We start from the raw sequence: 15418 nt of genomic DNA, 5'->3' as shown, positions 1-15418 counted from the left end.
GATGGATTAACATGCTGGTCTGGATGTTCCTCCTAATGCCAGGTTTGCAGCCGCATGATCCTAACACCCGCAAATGTAAAACCACCGCTAATTCACCACAATTTCCTCCCAGAACCCTCATTAGCCATGGAGGGTTGTTTGGAGGCCAGGAAACAACCTTTTATTGGTTTATTGTGACCGAGGAAAGGGAAGTACACTTCTGGTGCAACTTTTAAAAGCTCATCACCACTTTTCAACAAGATAGCAAAAGGAGAAGCAGCCTCATGGGTGTCAACTGCTGGAAAGACCCCCAGATCTTCTGATGTGCCCGTGGAAGTGCGGCTGGCAGAAATGAGGACGGGAAGACATTTCTGATGGACTCTAAGAGAGTAGTGCAGTTTGTCTGCAGGGAGGTTGCTAAGACAGCCAATGCAACTCCCAAATCTCAAGTGCCACACAGTGCAGGAAGAAGTTCACTGACCTCATATGGGTAGCCAACATGAGTCATGGCTCTAGTGGTAATAAACATCTTCTACCACTCATGCTGCTTCACTCACCTCCTTAACTCTCATACTCTTTCTCTCTCAGCATCTGGAACTTAGTTATGTAAAAGGCAACCTCTCCAAACACTCAAAACAACTTTGTCAACTCACTTTACCTAGTGCTAGGCTTTTGTTAAGTCTTCAAAGCCATTTCATTTGAAGGGTCAGGGCACCTTTAACTAGCATTTCGATAGTTTTTACCGCAGCTGCGATTCAGGTCGACTCTTTCGCAAAATTCCGCTTTTTTTTTGTTTTGATCTGGAAGTCAGTCATAATGGAGGCGGTGACTACACCTGAGGAGCAAAGATGCGGCGGTGACAGCGACTGTGGGGAGGAAGTTGGGGGCGGTGTGGAGTCACCACGGTTCTACCCTTCACTTAAAAGGGAGAGCCTTCGCGATTTTTGAACTTCGGCCCACTGGGCCATCCGGGAGGGTTTTGGCCGGACCAGCATCCTGGCACCCAAGAGGGGTTGCAAGGCTGCCTCTTAGCAGCCTGGCTGAACCCAGGGGCATAATTATCGGGCTGACATAGCAGTCGGCCGACAAAAAAACAAACATGGCGGAAGCGGCAGTGAGCCCTCACCTTTAAGGGAAGCCGCACCACCACTTGCAGAAGGCAACAGCCTCACTGGACCACCAGGGAAAAGCTTATTTTGGCACCGCGGACGGCCCGAAGATTTTCCGAGGCGAATGTCACCATCGGGGGGTTAGATTGGTGGTGCGCACAGTGATGATGTGCTTAACACCAATCGGCAGCAGCGGAGTGGTAAGAGGGGGATCGGCGTACCGCCAGGAAAACTCGGGAGGGCACTTGGACTAGCAGCGGCCGTTCTACCAAAACTCCATTCCACAGCATGGCCGCCAATTTGCGGTGGTAACAGGTCTTAAGGAAATTAGCAATTTCGGCCCCACACAATCAACACGTTAGAAGGACAACCAGGGGAGGTCCATCATCACTGAGAACCCTGAGTCCAAAGGAAGAGGAAACAAATGTACAGGAAAGCCTACAGGAGAGAGTGAGGTTGGAGTTGACCGGGCAAGACATGATTGGTAAAGGTTTGAGAATGCTCATCATATGTAGTTTCAGCTTCTTGTACCTTCTCATAATATTGCAATGCTCTTACACTCACCCACTCTTTCTTTAAGAGCAAATCATCATCATCATCATAGGCGGTCCCTCGAACGAGGATGACTTGCTTCCACGAGAGTTCACAGATGTTTCAATGAAGGACCGATGTTCCAGTCCTGAACTCCAGTTGAGGGGGTGGAAGATGCCTGTGCATGAGGACGACTGGAGATCTGCTCTGCTGCACGGACCTAGTGCGCACACATATCGCAGTGTGGGCAGGTCCGTGCTGCCCCTGGGCCCTCAGCTCTTCTGGGCCCCGTACCCTCATTCGCCGCACCTCCGCCACTGTGTGCACAGCTAAACAAGATGTTCTGTCTTTCACATCTTGCAGGATGATAACTGCCCAGATCTATAGCTATTGATACTTCCTCACATAAGAACATAAGAATTAGGAACAGGAGTAGGCCATCTAGCCCCTCGAGCCTGCTCCGCCATTCAACAAGATCATGGCTGATCTGGCCATTGACTCAGCTTCACTTACCCGCCCGCTCCCCGTAACCCTTAATTCCCTTATTGGTTAAATATTTATCTATCTGTGACACCCACTGTTCAACCTCATCTCAACAACACTCTGCCCTGATATTTTATTTGCACAAGCATCAGCACAGAGACACCTATTTCCAATAAATTAATTATACAGTCAGAAGGGTTGTCACAGAGCATTAGTGAGAATGAAGGAATGGAACAGAGGGAAAGTGCATGTCTTCCACGGAGCGGGGGAGAAATACTCAGGAGTCTATGTATTCAGCTCTCAGGAGCCCAGTCATCAAAAGAAAAGTGATTGTGAGCATCAATCTCATATGTAGGCTGTGCAGACGGTTTCCATGGATATGGATGAAATATGGATAAGCGGGAGGAGTCCACTACCCTCATGTGAAACATATTGCAGGAAATTTCTCATGACCTGTTGTGCCAGCCTGGGAAATTACTGCAGTATCGAGATGCCAGTAAAAGCTTCTAAGGACAATGGTGTATTTTGGAGTGGCAGTTACTAATACTTCAATAGATGCTTTGAACAGAATATTTTCACATGGCTTCCAAAAACTGGAACTATTAAATCTGTGATGATGGAGACCACTAGCACCTGTGAGCCTGTATCCTGCACCAGTGTGCTGCAAAGAATGTGTGAAGATGTCGTTGTCTCTCCAGAAAATGACAGTGAGTCCGATTCCTTAAGGCCTTCAAATGAGGGACCTTCAGACGTGGGCCCAATACCCCTTGTCATTGCAAGTGTCAGGTTGTTGGAAGCTAGTCCCTCTGAGACAGGAGGCACCTCAGATCTTTAAACCTCTGGGAGAATCACCCCAGGCACCCACTTTTCAACCTCGTCTCAACAACAACAGCTGCATTTATCACCTCGGCTGGCCACTAATTAAAGGCAGTGGTGGTCAGGTAGGGCAACTTTTTATTATGTCCCCAGTGTGTTGCATTTTGCGTTTTAATACCCCGCAATTGCTCTGCCCTGCTCTCTTTTAGAGTGCTTGGGGCTGCAATGTGTGTATCGCAGGTGCGGTCGCCCAAAAGACACTGCCTTAGCTTTCAATTAACGCAGCATTGGCCCTTCCCTTTAAGGGTAGGAAGGAGGCTGTAAAGCCAGCAGTGCTGCATGGAACATTGTGCAGCACTCTGTCGATACCACACCTCTCATTCCTAAGAGAAGTGGTAGCACTTGATTTAGCGCTCCACCCCTCCTGGAGGCATGTTTAGCACCCGGTGATCTTTTGCACTCTCGCGAAAGTTATTGCCCCAAATAGGGCGCTACGCAATTTCTAGTCCATCCTATGTATGCTCAGGCTATTTGGCCTAGGATGAATTTCAGATTAATTTAGATTAACATAATACTATTAAGGTAAATTCAGTTCACAAGGGATTCATCACAATCATCATCATGCACGTTGCATGCACATTGATCCACATATCGCATCAACTTGACACAATAGGGTTTTATTAAGATATTCCAGTCATATTCATAATTGGAGTGGCTTTATTCATGTGGGCCCAGCTATCAGGAGCCCACATTGAGAAAGGAGCTAGGCGGGTTAATTGCCAGTGTGATTGATCAATCCATAAGGACAGAGAAATGGGAAGGGTCAGAGGTGAAATCTTTATGTTCCTGTCTAGTTGTAGCAAAGTTCAGTCTCCAGAAATCTAGAGTGGAAAACTGACAGTGGGAGTGAACATTCTTTCAAAAAGCTAGCAGAAACTAGTTTCAGAGATTTGCTAATCAGTAAAGTGAATATAGCCTACTAACATCATCATCATCATCATAGGCAGTCCCTCGAAGTTGAGGATGACTTGCTTCCACTTTAAAAGTGAGTTCTCAGGTGACTGAAGGGTCTAATGCAGGACCTACAGTCTCTGTCACAGGTGGAGCAGACAGTGGTTGAAGGAAAGGGTGGGTGGGAAGCTTGGGTTGACACATGCTCCTTCCGCTGTCTATGCTTGGTTTCTGCTTGTTCTCGGCAATAGACTCAAGGTGCTCAGCACTCTCCCGGATGCTCTTCCTCCACTTTGGATGGTTGTGGGCCAGGGATTCCCAAGAGTCAGTGAGGATGTTGCACTTAATCAAGGAGGCTTTGAGGGTGTCCTTGAAGCATTTCCTCTGCCCACCTGGGGCTCGCTTGCTGTGTCGAAGCTCCTTGTAGAGTGCTTGCTTTGGGAGTCTCATGTCGGGCATGTGGATGATGTGGCCTGCTCAATGGAGCTGGTCGAGTGTGGTCAATGCTTCGATGCTGGTGATGTTGGCCTGAGCAAGAACATTAACGTTGGTGCATCTATCCTGCCAAAGGATTAGCAGGATCTTGCAGAGGCAGAGCTAGTGGTACTTCTCCAGCGTTTTGAGGTGTCTGCTGCATATAGTCCATGTCTTTGAGGGCAGATATCACTACTGCCCTGTTGACCATAAGCTTGATGCCAGATTTGAGGTCCTGGTCTTCAAACACTTTCTTCCTCAGGCGACTGAAGGCTGCGCTGGCGCACTGAAGGCAGTGTTGGACCTTGTCATCAATGTCTGCTCTTGCTGACAGTCAGCTCCTGAGGTATGGAAAATGGTCCACTTTGTCCAAGGCCTCATCGTGGATTTTGATAATCGAGGCCTACTGTAAAGTGAATATAGCCCACGAACCGGGATAGTGTGGCATGCTGTCTATGATGCAAGGAATGTTATGAAATTGATTGAAATTCTCTGTAAACCCAAGGTTATTTTTTCTTTTATTCATTCCTGGGATGTGGGTGTCGCTGGCAAGGCCAGCATTTATTGCCGATCTTCTTGAACCACTGCAATTCACAGTGCTGCGAGGGAGGGATTTCCAGGATTTTGACCCAGCGATGATGAAGGAACTGCGATATATTTACAAGTGAGGATGGTGTGTGACTTGGAGGAGAACTTGGAGGTGATTGTATTCCCATGCACCTGCTACCTTTGTCCTTCGAAGTGGTAGAGGTCACAGGTTTGGGAGATGCTGTCGAAGAAGCCTTGACGAGTTGCTGCAGTGTATCTTGCAGATGGTACACACTGCAGTCACGGTGTGCCAGTGGTAGAGGGAGTGAATGTTTAAGGTGGTAAATGGACTGCTTTGTCCTGAATAGTGTTGAGTTTCTTGAGTGTTGGAGCTGCACTCATCCAAGCAAGAGGAGTGTATTCTATCACACTCCTGACTTGTGCCTTGTCGATGGTAGAAAGCTTTCGGGAGTCAGGAGGTAAGTCACTCTCTGCAAAATACCCAGCCTCTGGCCTGCTCTTGTAGCCACAGTATTTATGTGACTGGTCTAGTTAAGTTTCTGGTCAATGTTGACCCCCAGGATGTTGATGGTGGGAGATTTGGTGATGGTAATCCCATTCAATTTCAAGAGGAGGTGGCTAGACTCTTTCTTTTTGGAGATGATCATTACCTGGTACTTGTGTGGCACATCTGTTACTTGCCACTTATCAGCCCAAGCCTGAATGTTGTCCAGGTCTTGATGCAAGTGGGCACAGACTACTTCATTAACTGAGGAGTTGCGAATGAAACTGGATATTAAGCAGTAAAGCAAAATGCCTGATTATAGCAGGAGAGACTGGTGATGCTGAATTTGAGAGAATCTCTAATGATAGGCCCAAAATGTGTAATACGGCCTGTCATGTTGATAAAGAGATGGAAGCAACAGAAAGGTCACATGTCATTTTCATAGCAATGACCTCATGTAAAAGTGAAGTCGGGACACATTTCAATACAATTTATAACATTCTAGTTTGCGTGTGGATACCTCAGGGAATTGCTCCCCTGGATTGCCAATTTAAGCTCTTCAAAATAATTATATTGAAAAGATTGTGGCAAATGCTGGACAGTGCAATTGCTATCTAACCGGTTACCATAATCACTTATCTCTTCACTCTCTGTAGTGGGAAGATAATAGCTATTTAAGAAGAATGAGATACTATCATGGATCAGTGGCCTGTATAAGTTCACCATCAACACAAATACTAAAAAAACATAAGCTGCTAAATCAAGTGAAATCTACCACACTTCTGGAGAAATGAGATTTCATTTGGGGATTTCACAGCCATCTGAATTTATTTTATCTGATGCTGCACTCACATAATGATGTGATACTACAGAAAATGAAATTCTGTCCTGCTCACACATCTGAAGCTGTCACTTTGCCAACCTTTCACAACTTATAGGAGGTTGTGATGATAACAAAACATTTCTGGAACTCCAGCATTCAATCCTAAATCTATTAGTTATTACAAAACAACCATTTCTTTTGAGGGTGATGTTATGTTTCAATAATATTTTCTCTTCTTTCTTCTCTTTAAATTACCTTTTTCTCAGCCTTTTCCCTTTCCAGAGAGAGTATGTAGTTGCACTGTTTCAGACTCGATGGAAACACATTCTCAAGTTAGCCACCAGGTAATGTTCTAAAGCAGCCCTCTATGTATTGTCGCTGCGGCCAGTGCGTACATCACAGCATCACATTTGCCATGCTGGCATCATTGGGACTGGGCACACGCACAGCACAGGCACACCTGAGCTAGTAGCATGGCGAGCAAGCCATGCCAAAGCTTGCAATATAAGGCCCGCCTCGTCAATTGGCCAGGCTCCCTGCTCATGAGAAATGTACACAGGGAGCCATGCCTGCAAGCTGACTGGCTGCCAGCCATAAAACCTAGTCGGCCAAAAGCATTTGAAGAGAGAATTTGTTGCCAAAAGCAATATGGGCAAATATGCTCCCTTCCCTGCTGAAGCTTGTGTAGTAGCTCTTGGGGAATAAAAGAGGATGGCATGTTTTGCGGCAGAGAGCCACCATCCTGTAGGTCCAGCTCCTGCTTCGTGCTGCGATATCCAATTTAGTAGAGCAGTGCTAAAACAGGCTTGAGGCCCCTCATTTACATATATAAGGGGCATAATATCTGTTTTAGACGACTGCCTAAGGGAATGGCTCTGGAAAAGGGACGAAGGCAATGACAAGGAAGAAGAGTTTGTGCCAGAGGCTGAAAACAATGGCTTCAGTCTTTGCAGTGTTGAACTGGAGGAAGTTGTGGTTAATCCATGATCTGATATTAATGATCTGTATAATTTGGCTCAGCTTTCACAGAGAGGATAGATATTGAGACTACTGAACTATTTGAGATGGAAGTAGAACAATTAATGGAGGCTATTATTCAGAGAGATGGAACTGAGGAAGTTACTTTCCCGATCTGAGAAAATACTTGCAAATGTTGGGTGGGCAGTAAATATTCTCCTACGCTTCAGTATTACTGATCTCTCCCTTAAATGAACTTCACATTCCTTGTGATCAGTCATACGATAGTATAACCTGAGGTTATAAAAGTTAAAACCCTTGTTATATAAACTGGACACTTGGATCTCACATTGGCCCTATTGTGAGTTTTGCCTATACTCCAAAAGTCAAACTGATATTCACTCTAGTGAGACAAGGCCATTTATAAATCAACAAGCTGATTTTTTTTTGCATATAATATGTGAACAGAGTAATGATTATAGCAAATTATAACTTCAGGTCCAGACTAGGTGCTGTGCCCATGCAGCAAGTGGCCTGAGGATCGATAAAATTGGTCCTCGGGCTTCAACTGAATAATTGGGCAACTCGCCTGATGGGAGACATCAACTTCAGACTGCCTGCTACTCTGGCAACAGCATTTATGTAAGTCCAGTGCAAGATGAAGCAACTCCGGTGGAGTTGGGGAGCACTCTTGCTCCTTCTGGCTCCCCAGGAAGGTGCTTCTTATCAAGTAAAATGTTATGTACAGAGAATGCTGGAAATCTCAGTGGGTCAGGCAGCATCTGTGGAGAGGTAAACAAAGTTAACGTTTCGGGTCGATGAGCCTTCATCGTCAACCCAAAACGTTAACTTTGTTTTTCTCTCCAAAGATGCTGTCTGACCCATTGAGAGTTCCAGCATTCTGTTTTTATTTCAGATTCCAGCATCCGCAGTATTTTGCTTTTGTAAAATGTTATGTACTTACCTGCGGTTGGAGGCTATTTGGGACTTATTAATATTAATTTGTTGAGTGAAAGGCAGGAAGGACTGAAAATGCATTTTGTCACTTGATTTGAACTTTTATTAGTTCTGAATGCATTGTCCCTTTAATTCAAAGCCCGTTTAATTGCCCACAATTCGTTGCGAACTCCACAGCCTCATACCTGGAGGCTGTAAAAAACTACAACTCCACTTCAGGATGGGTACTTCGGGTCGGATGCCTCCACTAATGCCACCAAAAGGGTGTTGCAACTGTAAGTTAGCGCTAGACTAAAACTCTTTAGTCCCCAGCGTATAATTTTGCCCGGTAGCACTGTGTCCGTTTTCAGCGGCCATAAATCTGAGACCGCAGTGACATCAGCAGGTTTTTGCCGACATCCAATTTAGAATCCAATATCTGCAGAATAAGAGAGAAAAGGAGGGGGGCTGGGGGAATCAGCTGTAGGGTGAAAGTGCTCTTTCAGAGACTCAGGCCTGGAAATTGGTGCCTCTCTCACCATCTGGCTTCAGTGCCCAACGAATCTTCGTGATGTCAGACCACTGGTCAAGGTCAGTGAATGCATCTTCAAAAGCTGTCTCCTACCAACTGAATCACTCACCTCACATACTGCTCAGTGCATCACTCCCTTCACCCCCAACCATCACTCACCTACCAACAATCTGTACCAATCACGAGGCACAGCTTCCATTCCTAGTCTCACCTCACCTCTTGGAGGCGATGGTGCTGGCCATTCTTGGCAGGGGCATGGCTGAGCCCTTGGCAGGGCAGAAAGGTTACAGGATGCCAGTATCCTCGTACATTATCCTCCTTCTAGCATGCTTTCCGGTCTTCCCCTCAGCACAACTCTACCCTTGTTCTTTCCTCATTTCACAAACCCAAGAAATTCAGCCTGTCCACACAATGGTTGGCCCAGAGGATAGAGAGAAGAAGAACAAGAAAAACAAGAACAAGAAGATGAAACATCGTCACCCAATTTCACACTCCTAGCCACCAGCTCCTCAAGGTCAATCAGCAAGGCCATTTGCCATGTCCCCCACTGAAAGTCAGCAGACTTCCACCAGTCTTGCTGTGGCCTTAGGGGTACCATTATATGACATCAGAAGACAGTCACTAAGAAAATGCATAAGGGTGATGAGTTGATTTATTGATGTTGTATTGGATGGATAGATGTATATGGTTGGATTGGAAAGTTTGCTTTGTGGTGACTTTTATTTCAGCATTATAGCCAAGAGGATGCTGTGATGGTCAGTAACAGAGGAAAGGTAAGGTGTGGGACAAATGTTGAAAGGGGAATTGAGGTTGTGGTCACTGGTACCATAGGCGGATGATTCCATCCCAGATATCCCAGCCAGAAAAGGGCTGTATGGTTTGCATAACATAAGCATTTCCCTGATAATGGAGGCAGCTTGAGCCTGGAGACCCAGCAAGGAGCTTTAAGCACAACTGTCTCCCTGACAACGGAGGCAGCTCTAGCCTGGAGCAGCTGGAGGGAGTTTTAAACATCAGCGTTTCCCTGACAACAGAGGCAGCTCGAGCCTGGAGCAAATGGAGGGAATTTTAGGGTTAGATTTTCCACTTTTTTTTGCATGCATAGCACCCACTTAACATCCATTTTAACGCTGAAATGATGTACAACACCCAGATATCGCCCATTTAGCCACAAAATGGAAACTGGCTCTCATTTTTTGGACACTTATCGCCGAGCGGTACATTCCCCATGTGTGTAATGCTGGGAAAAAATAATGCCGCCCACCCGCCTTTTTTGGGCAGAATCATCAGAATGGGCAAAACCAACACCCATAAAATCGCCCATCATTACTTTCCGCATGTAATTAACGCCGAGATTCAATATTACCGACCGTCCACTTTATTTTGTCGTAAAGATCACATTTGCTGAAACTAACACCCAGGAAATCACCCACCGTCACTGTCACCACCTCGCACACATCCCACAATATCGCCCGCCCAAAAAACCGTCGGGAAAAAGTGGAACTAATCGGAACTACTCACAGTGTTATGGACGCCATGTTCTAAATCACATGTCGCATCATTTAAAAGGCTGCTCTGCTTCAACCTCGGGGGATATTGGATGTACTCTGGAGGTCATTGGAGGTGATGTGAACATCTGAACAAACATCTTTATCATACTGTGAACGATTGGAATTTAATAGGTGTCTTGGTCAGGACATTCATTGTTTGTGACCAATCGGTGGAAAACGGATAGCTATTGCATTGGGGCCTGTCCTTTCTCACCATCTCTTAATGACAAATTACATGCTGCAGACTCGAGATAGCAGAAGGTACGCTCCACAGCATTATGTGCCCAATGTAAAACGTGCCAGACTGATGACGAGGACCAGACATTACACCTCCCGTAAGTACAGGGAGAAGCGGTCTTATCTCAACTTGTCCGATAACACCTGCCTTTAAAGACTGCGCTTCCACAAAGAGGTTATCACTGAGGTATGCCAGCTCATAAGTGGAGATCTGCAGCCTGCCAGCACCATTAGTACTTCACTGTCCATTGAGGTCAAAGTCACCGCGGCACTGTCGGTCTACACGTCGGGTTCTTTTCAGGCCTCAGCTGGCGACATTTGCGGTCTGTCTGAGCATGCCACACATTGCTGCATTAAACAGGTCACTGAAACCATGTATACATGCAGGATGGACCTTATCAGCTTCCCTATGACCAGGGAGACTCAGACTGAGAGGGCTTTAGGATTCTACCGAATTGCTAACTTCCCCAAGGTGGAGAGAGCAATAGACTATATGCACATTTCGATGTGGGCATGTTTTCAGGATGCTGAGGTTTTCAGGAACCACAAGGGATTCCGCTCCCTGAATGTGCAACTCGTTGTCGACCACCAACAAATTATTATGGCAGTGAATGCGCAATTTCCGGGCAGCATCCATGATGCTCACATCCTGCGTGGGATCACTGTATCTGAATTGTTTAACAATCAGCCACAAGGTCAATGCTGGATGCTTGGTGACAAAGGATATGGCCTCACCACCTGGCTGATGACCACCCTGCGTGACACCCATACTGGAGTCGAGAAGCGATACAACGAGAGCCACAGAGCCACTCGCAATATCATGGAGAAAACCATTGGAGTGCTTGAGCAGCGCTTTAGATGCCTGGACCACTCAGGAGGCGAGCTCCAATACCACCCTGAGCTGGTAGCTCAATTCATGGTGCTGTGGTCCATGCTGCACAACTTGGCTATCAGGAGGGGACAAGAATTGCCAGAAGGGCTTGACAGTCCACCTCAGGAGAAAGAGGAAGAGGAGGATGAGGTGGTGGATGTTGACATCAGCCCAGACAATCAGGCTGATGCTGGAGCTATGCCCTCGCTCCCTGTAGACTGCATGAAAGGGCCTGTGTTGGCATGATAGCTGCAAGACTCTTACGTCAGGAGCTCATAAATGAGCGCTTTACCTGAAAGAATGTTAGTGGTATTTACAAGGCTGACACACTGCTGGATGTGCAGGTCATACATCAATGGCGGGCATCATCTTGGTGACAGTTTAAGTTGATTGAAGTTAAGTGTAATCATACCCTTTGATGATAAGGAATCACCAGCGTGTAACGGTGCAGCTATCTGAGCCAATGCGCAACAAGTTTTTGTTAAATAAAAAACATTTAAACCGAACATTTGTCTGAAATCATAGGTATTTCTTTAAAAACCAACCCTCCTCCCCCCAGCTTCGCCTCCCCACCTCTACCCCTTCCCCTTCGCACTCCAAGTCGCCTGGCTGAGGAGCTCCTCATGCAATGCTTCATTGAGAGGCGGGGGGGTGGGGGGGGGGGGGTATGTCGGCCGAACCACTGCTTGGATGGATATGGGAGAGGACGGTTCCAAGGTGGGAACGTGCTCCGAGCCAGAAGCAAGATGTTGCTCCTAGCTCTCATGAATGGTTGGCAATGGGGGTGCATCACCTTGGGGTGTAGTGCCATATTCCAGGACCACTGGGAGCCCTCTGTTACCAGTGTTCCTGTCTACCAGTTCCAGGGCCTCTTCCATTCTTTCCATGTTATATCTTATTTGTTGGACAAAAACTCGGTGCCAACTATGTTCTTGTTGTTTAGTAGGCTTTTTGCTGCTGGTGAATCTCCCTTGTGCCTCCCACAACAGCCAAACAAACACACACCACACCCACAAACACTTTCGGTCCCTCTCTGCTCCCTTTCTCTCTGTCTACACTTCTGCACATGTAATGATGACCCCTGACCTCCTGAATCATGAGTAACGAGCATTGCCGTGCCTTTGCTAAGGACGGCGACACTTTATGGCAGCAGGTCAGAGAGATTTAATGCTACCGCCCATTTCATATCGCTCATGGTAATGCCCAATTTCAAAAATGGAGACTAGGTGCTTTGAGAATGGGCAACAAGCCAGCGATCTGAAAATCCATTTTTACCACCCTCGCCAGAAATATCACCCATTTTTGGGTGATCGGCACAAAAGTGTAAAATCTAGCCCTTAACCATAAGCGTTTCCCTGACAACGAAGGCAGCTCAAGCCTAGAGCAACTGGAGAGAGTTTTAAACATAAATGCCTCCCTGACAACAGAGGCAGCTCGAGCCTAGAGCAGCTGGAGGGAGTTTTAAACATAAGTGTATCCCTGACAACGGAGGCAGTGTGAGCCTGGAGCAGCTGGAGGGAGATTTATACATCAGCGTCTCCCTGACAATGGAGGCAGTGAGAGCCTGGAGCTATTTCAGGTCTCGTCAAGGGGACAAAATGAGAAATAAAAAGTAATTAAATGATGGCATCACAAGGATGGAGGGCAGTGATTGGTTCTTCCATATTAATTGAATCACTGGACAGGAAATTAATCGTAGAGAAAGCTAATAACTAATTTAATTTGCTTCATTGCTGATTTTCTAATTTTAATTTAATTTATAATTATGTTATATATTATTTAATTTTGTTTACGGTTACGGTAATTATAATTAATCTTTATTATACTGATTATTATTCAGATGCCTTCCTTTACCATCTGAAGCCTTGTAAGCATCCAGCAGCACTGTCTACATAATTTTTAAAAGTGTCTAACATGTATTGCAGCAAGCCACTACTTTAACAAAGTCAAAAAACTCTGTCCAAAAGCTAAAATGCAAACTTAACAGAAAGATGTGAGTGCCCCTTTAATAGGTGCTTATTGTATCATTTACAATGTAATTTGAATATCTTTTTTTTGTTTTTTCGCCTGTGTCTATCTGTGCGCACATCTTGGCTGCCGCTTTAAATCTGAGCCTTTAACCTCTTTTTACACTTCCTTGTCCAGTTTTTTCTCTCTTTTCCTTAGTGGTCAATATCTAACGTGTTGCAAAATTGTTGTGAAATGCCTTGGGACATTTTACTACATTAAAGGCGCTATATAAATAAAAGTTATTATTATTATTGCATCCTTCCTTCTGCTTCCTCCTCTTCAGCTTCCCCTCTGTGAGCAAATGCTGTATAACTGATATGACAGCATTAAATGCTGGAAATACTCAGGTGGTCAGGCAGCATCTTGACCTGAGATGTGAACTCTGTTTCTCTCTCCACAGACTTGCTGAGTATTTGCAGCACGTTCTGCCTTCTCAGATGCCTTCCTTTACCATCTGAAGCCTTGTAAGCATCCAGCAGCACTGTCTACATAATTTTAAAAAGTGTCTAACAGGTATTGCAGCAAGCCACTACTTTAACAAAGTCAAAAAACCCTGTCCAAAAGCTAAAATGCAAACTTAACAGAAAGATGTGAGTGCCCCTTTAATAGGTGCTGACAGTGTTTCTGTCAGTCTGCTGCATGCTGGATTTACATGGCGAGCTTAGGCCCCAATGCTGAACTCAGCGCTAAGGTCGAAGTTTACCCTGGTGATGTTAAGTCAGCATTGCTCATGTACTGACATCACCACAGCTCTATTTTGTCTTCAGAGCAATGCTACTTACCAGCAGTGCGACTGGAATGATGAAAATGGAGGATGCCATGGGACCCGCCATCAACTGACAGAAGAACGGCCGCCAACGCTTTCTCCACATTACACCGCACTAATGGGTGATGATAAGGTAGGGAACTTCTCTCTTGAACCTTGCTGATGGATGATTGTAAATATGCCAGCAGCTTTCCAGCAGTTTACCTACCTAGTTATTTTTGATCAAAATGAGCATTGGATGCCTATTTGACTTTGGCGGCCATTATAATTAACTCAACCCTGTCCTCACTCGGTTTCCATACACTTGCACTTTCCAGCAGACGGTGATCAGTGTACTGCCTGATTTTCTCCTCTATTGTTCTTGAGCACTAAGCTGATTGTAGACCCCTACATCACTGTGGCTGAGATCAACAGACTGGAGAGTGAACCTAAAACTTTCCTGGTTTGTACCATTGGGCAGTGATTTAACTGAATCATTAGATGGAGACGTATGTTATTTATTTTAAGAAAACATTTTCAACTTGGACCCAAGCCTTTTTTTAAAAAAACACACCATAATTTGGAGTTTGTGCTATTTGCATCAAATCTTTTGCACCAGCTCTGACAAGAAGAATTAGGAATCCCCGAGCAAACTAGGACAATTTGCTCTTCTTCTTGGTTGGGCCACTCCTCATGTAAAATAAATGTTAACTAGTGTCTGGTTAGTTTGAGGCCCAAAAATATTGGACCTTGGCAATAATCCTGGGCTCGGTCAAGCAATAATTGTTGCCTTACACATGCTAACGTCCTAGTTCAATTAGCTGCTTTGCAGAGCGTTGGACAGAAATACTGATTTTAGTGGTATTGAATGCAAAGCTGTGCCATTAAGGTTTTATACCACTGGGTTGTGATTGAGTGGAAGTCGGATAAGATAAAGGCTAAGATGAGAGTTTCTTGTGGTGCGGGGGAGGGGGCAGAAAAGGCATCTTCTTTCTTCCTTCCTGCTTTCTTCAATAAATCACTTTTATCATATAATACAAACGTAAGTGAAATGTGCAAAGAAGTGCAGTTATGTTGAAAGAGGCCCTCATTACATTGCATGGAGTGGAAAACAGGCTGTCAATTTGCTATCTCACTTTGCCACGACTGTCAAGAACAATTTCACCCACAAAGTGCATTTTACACAGGTATTCTGTGATGTACATTAGGAATGTAATTGGATTAGAAGTTGCTTTGACAGATATTGCCTAATCAATAATTGTTTTGTCCATTTTCATGTTTCTGTTAAGTGATATCAACCATAGTTTATTAGTAATAATCCTGATTTCATCTGCAAAGAACTGAGCTGAAATGTTGAATTTTGTACCCTTTAGTGTACATA

At 45.3% G+C, this 15418-nt stretch overlaps 1 protein-coding gene across 3 annotated transcripts in view; it reads right to left on the bottom strand.

Annotated features, from left to right (window-relative positions):
- The window catches only part of LOC139242055 (BTB/POZ domain-containing protein KCTD8-like), a 445346-nt gene that overhangs the window by 109458 nt on the left and 320470 nt on the right, over positions 1 to 15418 (bottom strand). Inside the window, exons 3-4 of one of the 3 annotated variants that reach the window (XM_070870217.1) lie at positions 10956 to 10973; positions 8788 to 8794 (exon numbers count right to left, since the gene is read on the bottom strand). The exons of the other annotated variants lie outside the window; for them this stretch is intronic. Coding sequence (XP_070726318.1) covers positions 8788 to 8794; positions 10956 to 10973 — 25 coding nt within the window. The remainder of the gene's footprint in view (positions 1 to 8787; positions 8795 to 10955; positions 10974 to 15418) is intronic. 3 annotated transcript variants of the gene reach the window in all.

This window comes from Pristiophorus japonicus, chromosome 2 (genome assembly GCF_044704955.1).
Source record: "Pristiophorus japonicus isolate sPriJap1 chromosome 2, sPriJap1.hap1, whole genome shotgun sequence".
NCBI lineage: Eukaryota > Metazoa > Chordata > Chondrichthyes > Pristiophoridae > Pristiophorus > Pristiophorus japonicus.
This window is presented reverse-complemented; position numbering and strand designations above follow the sequence as displayed.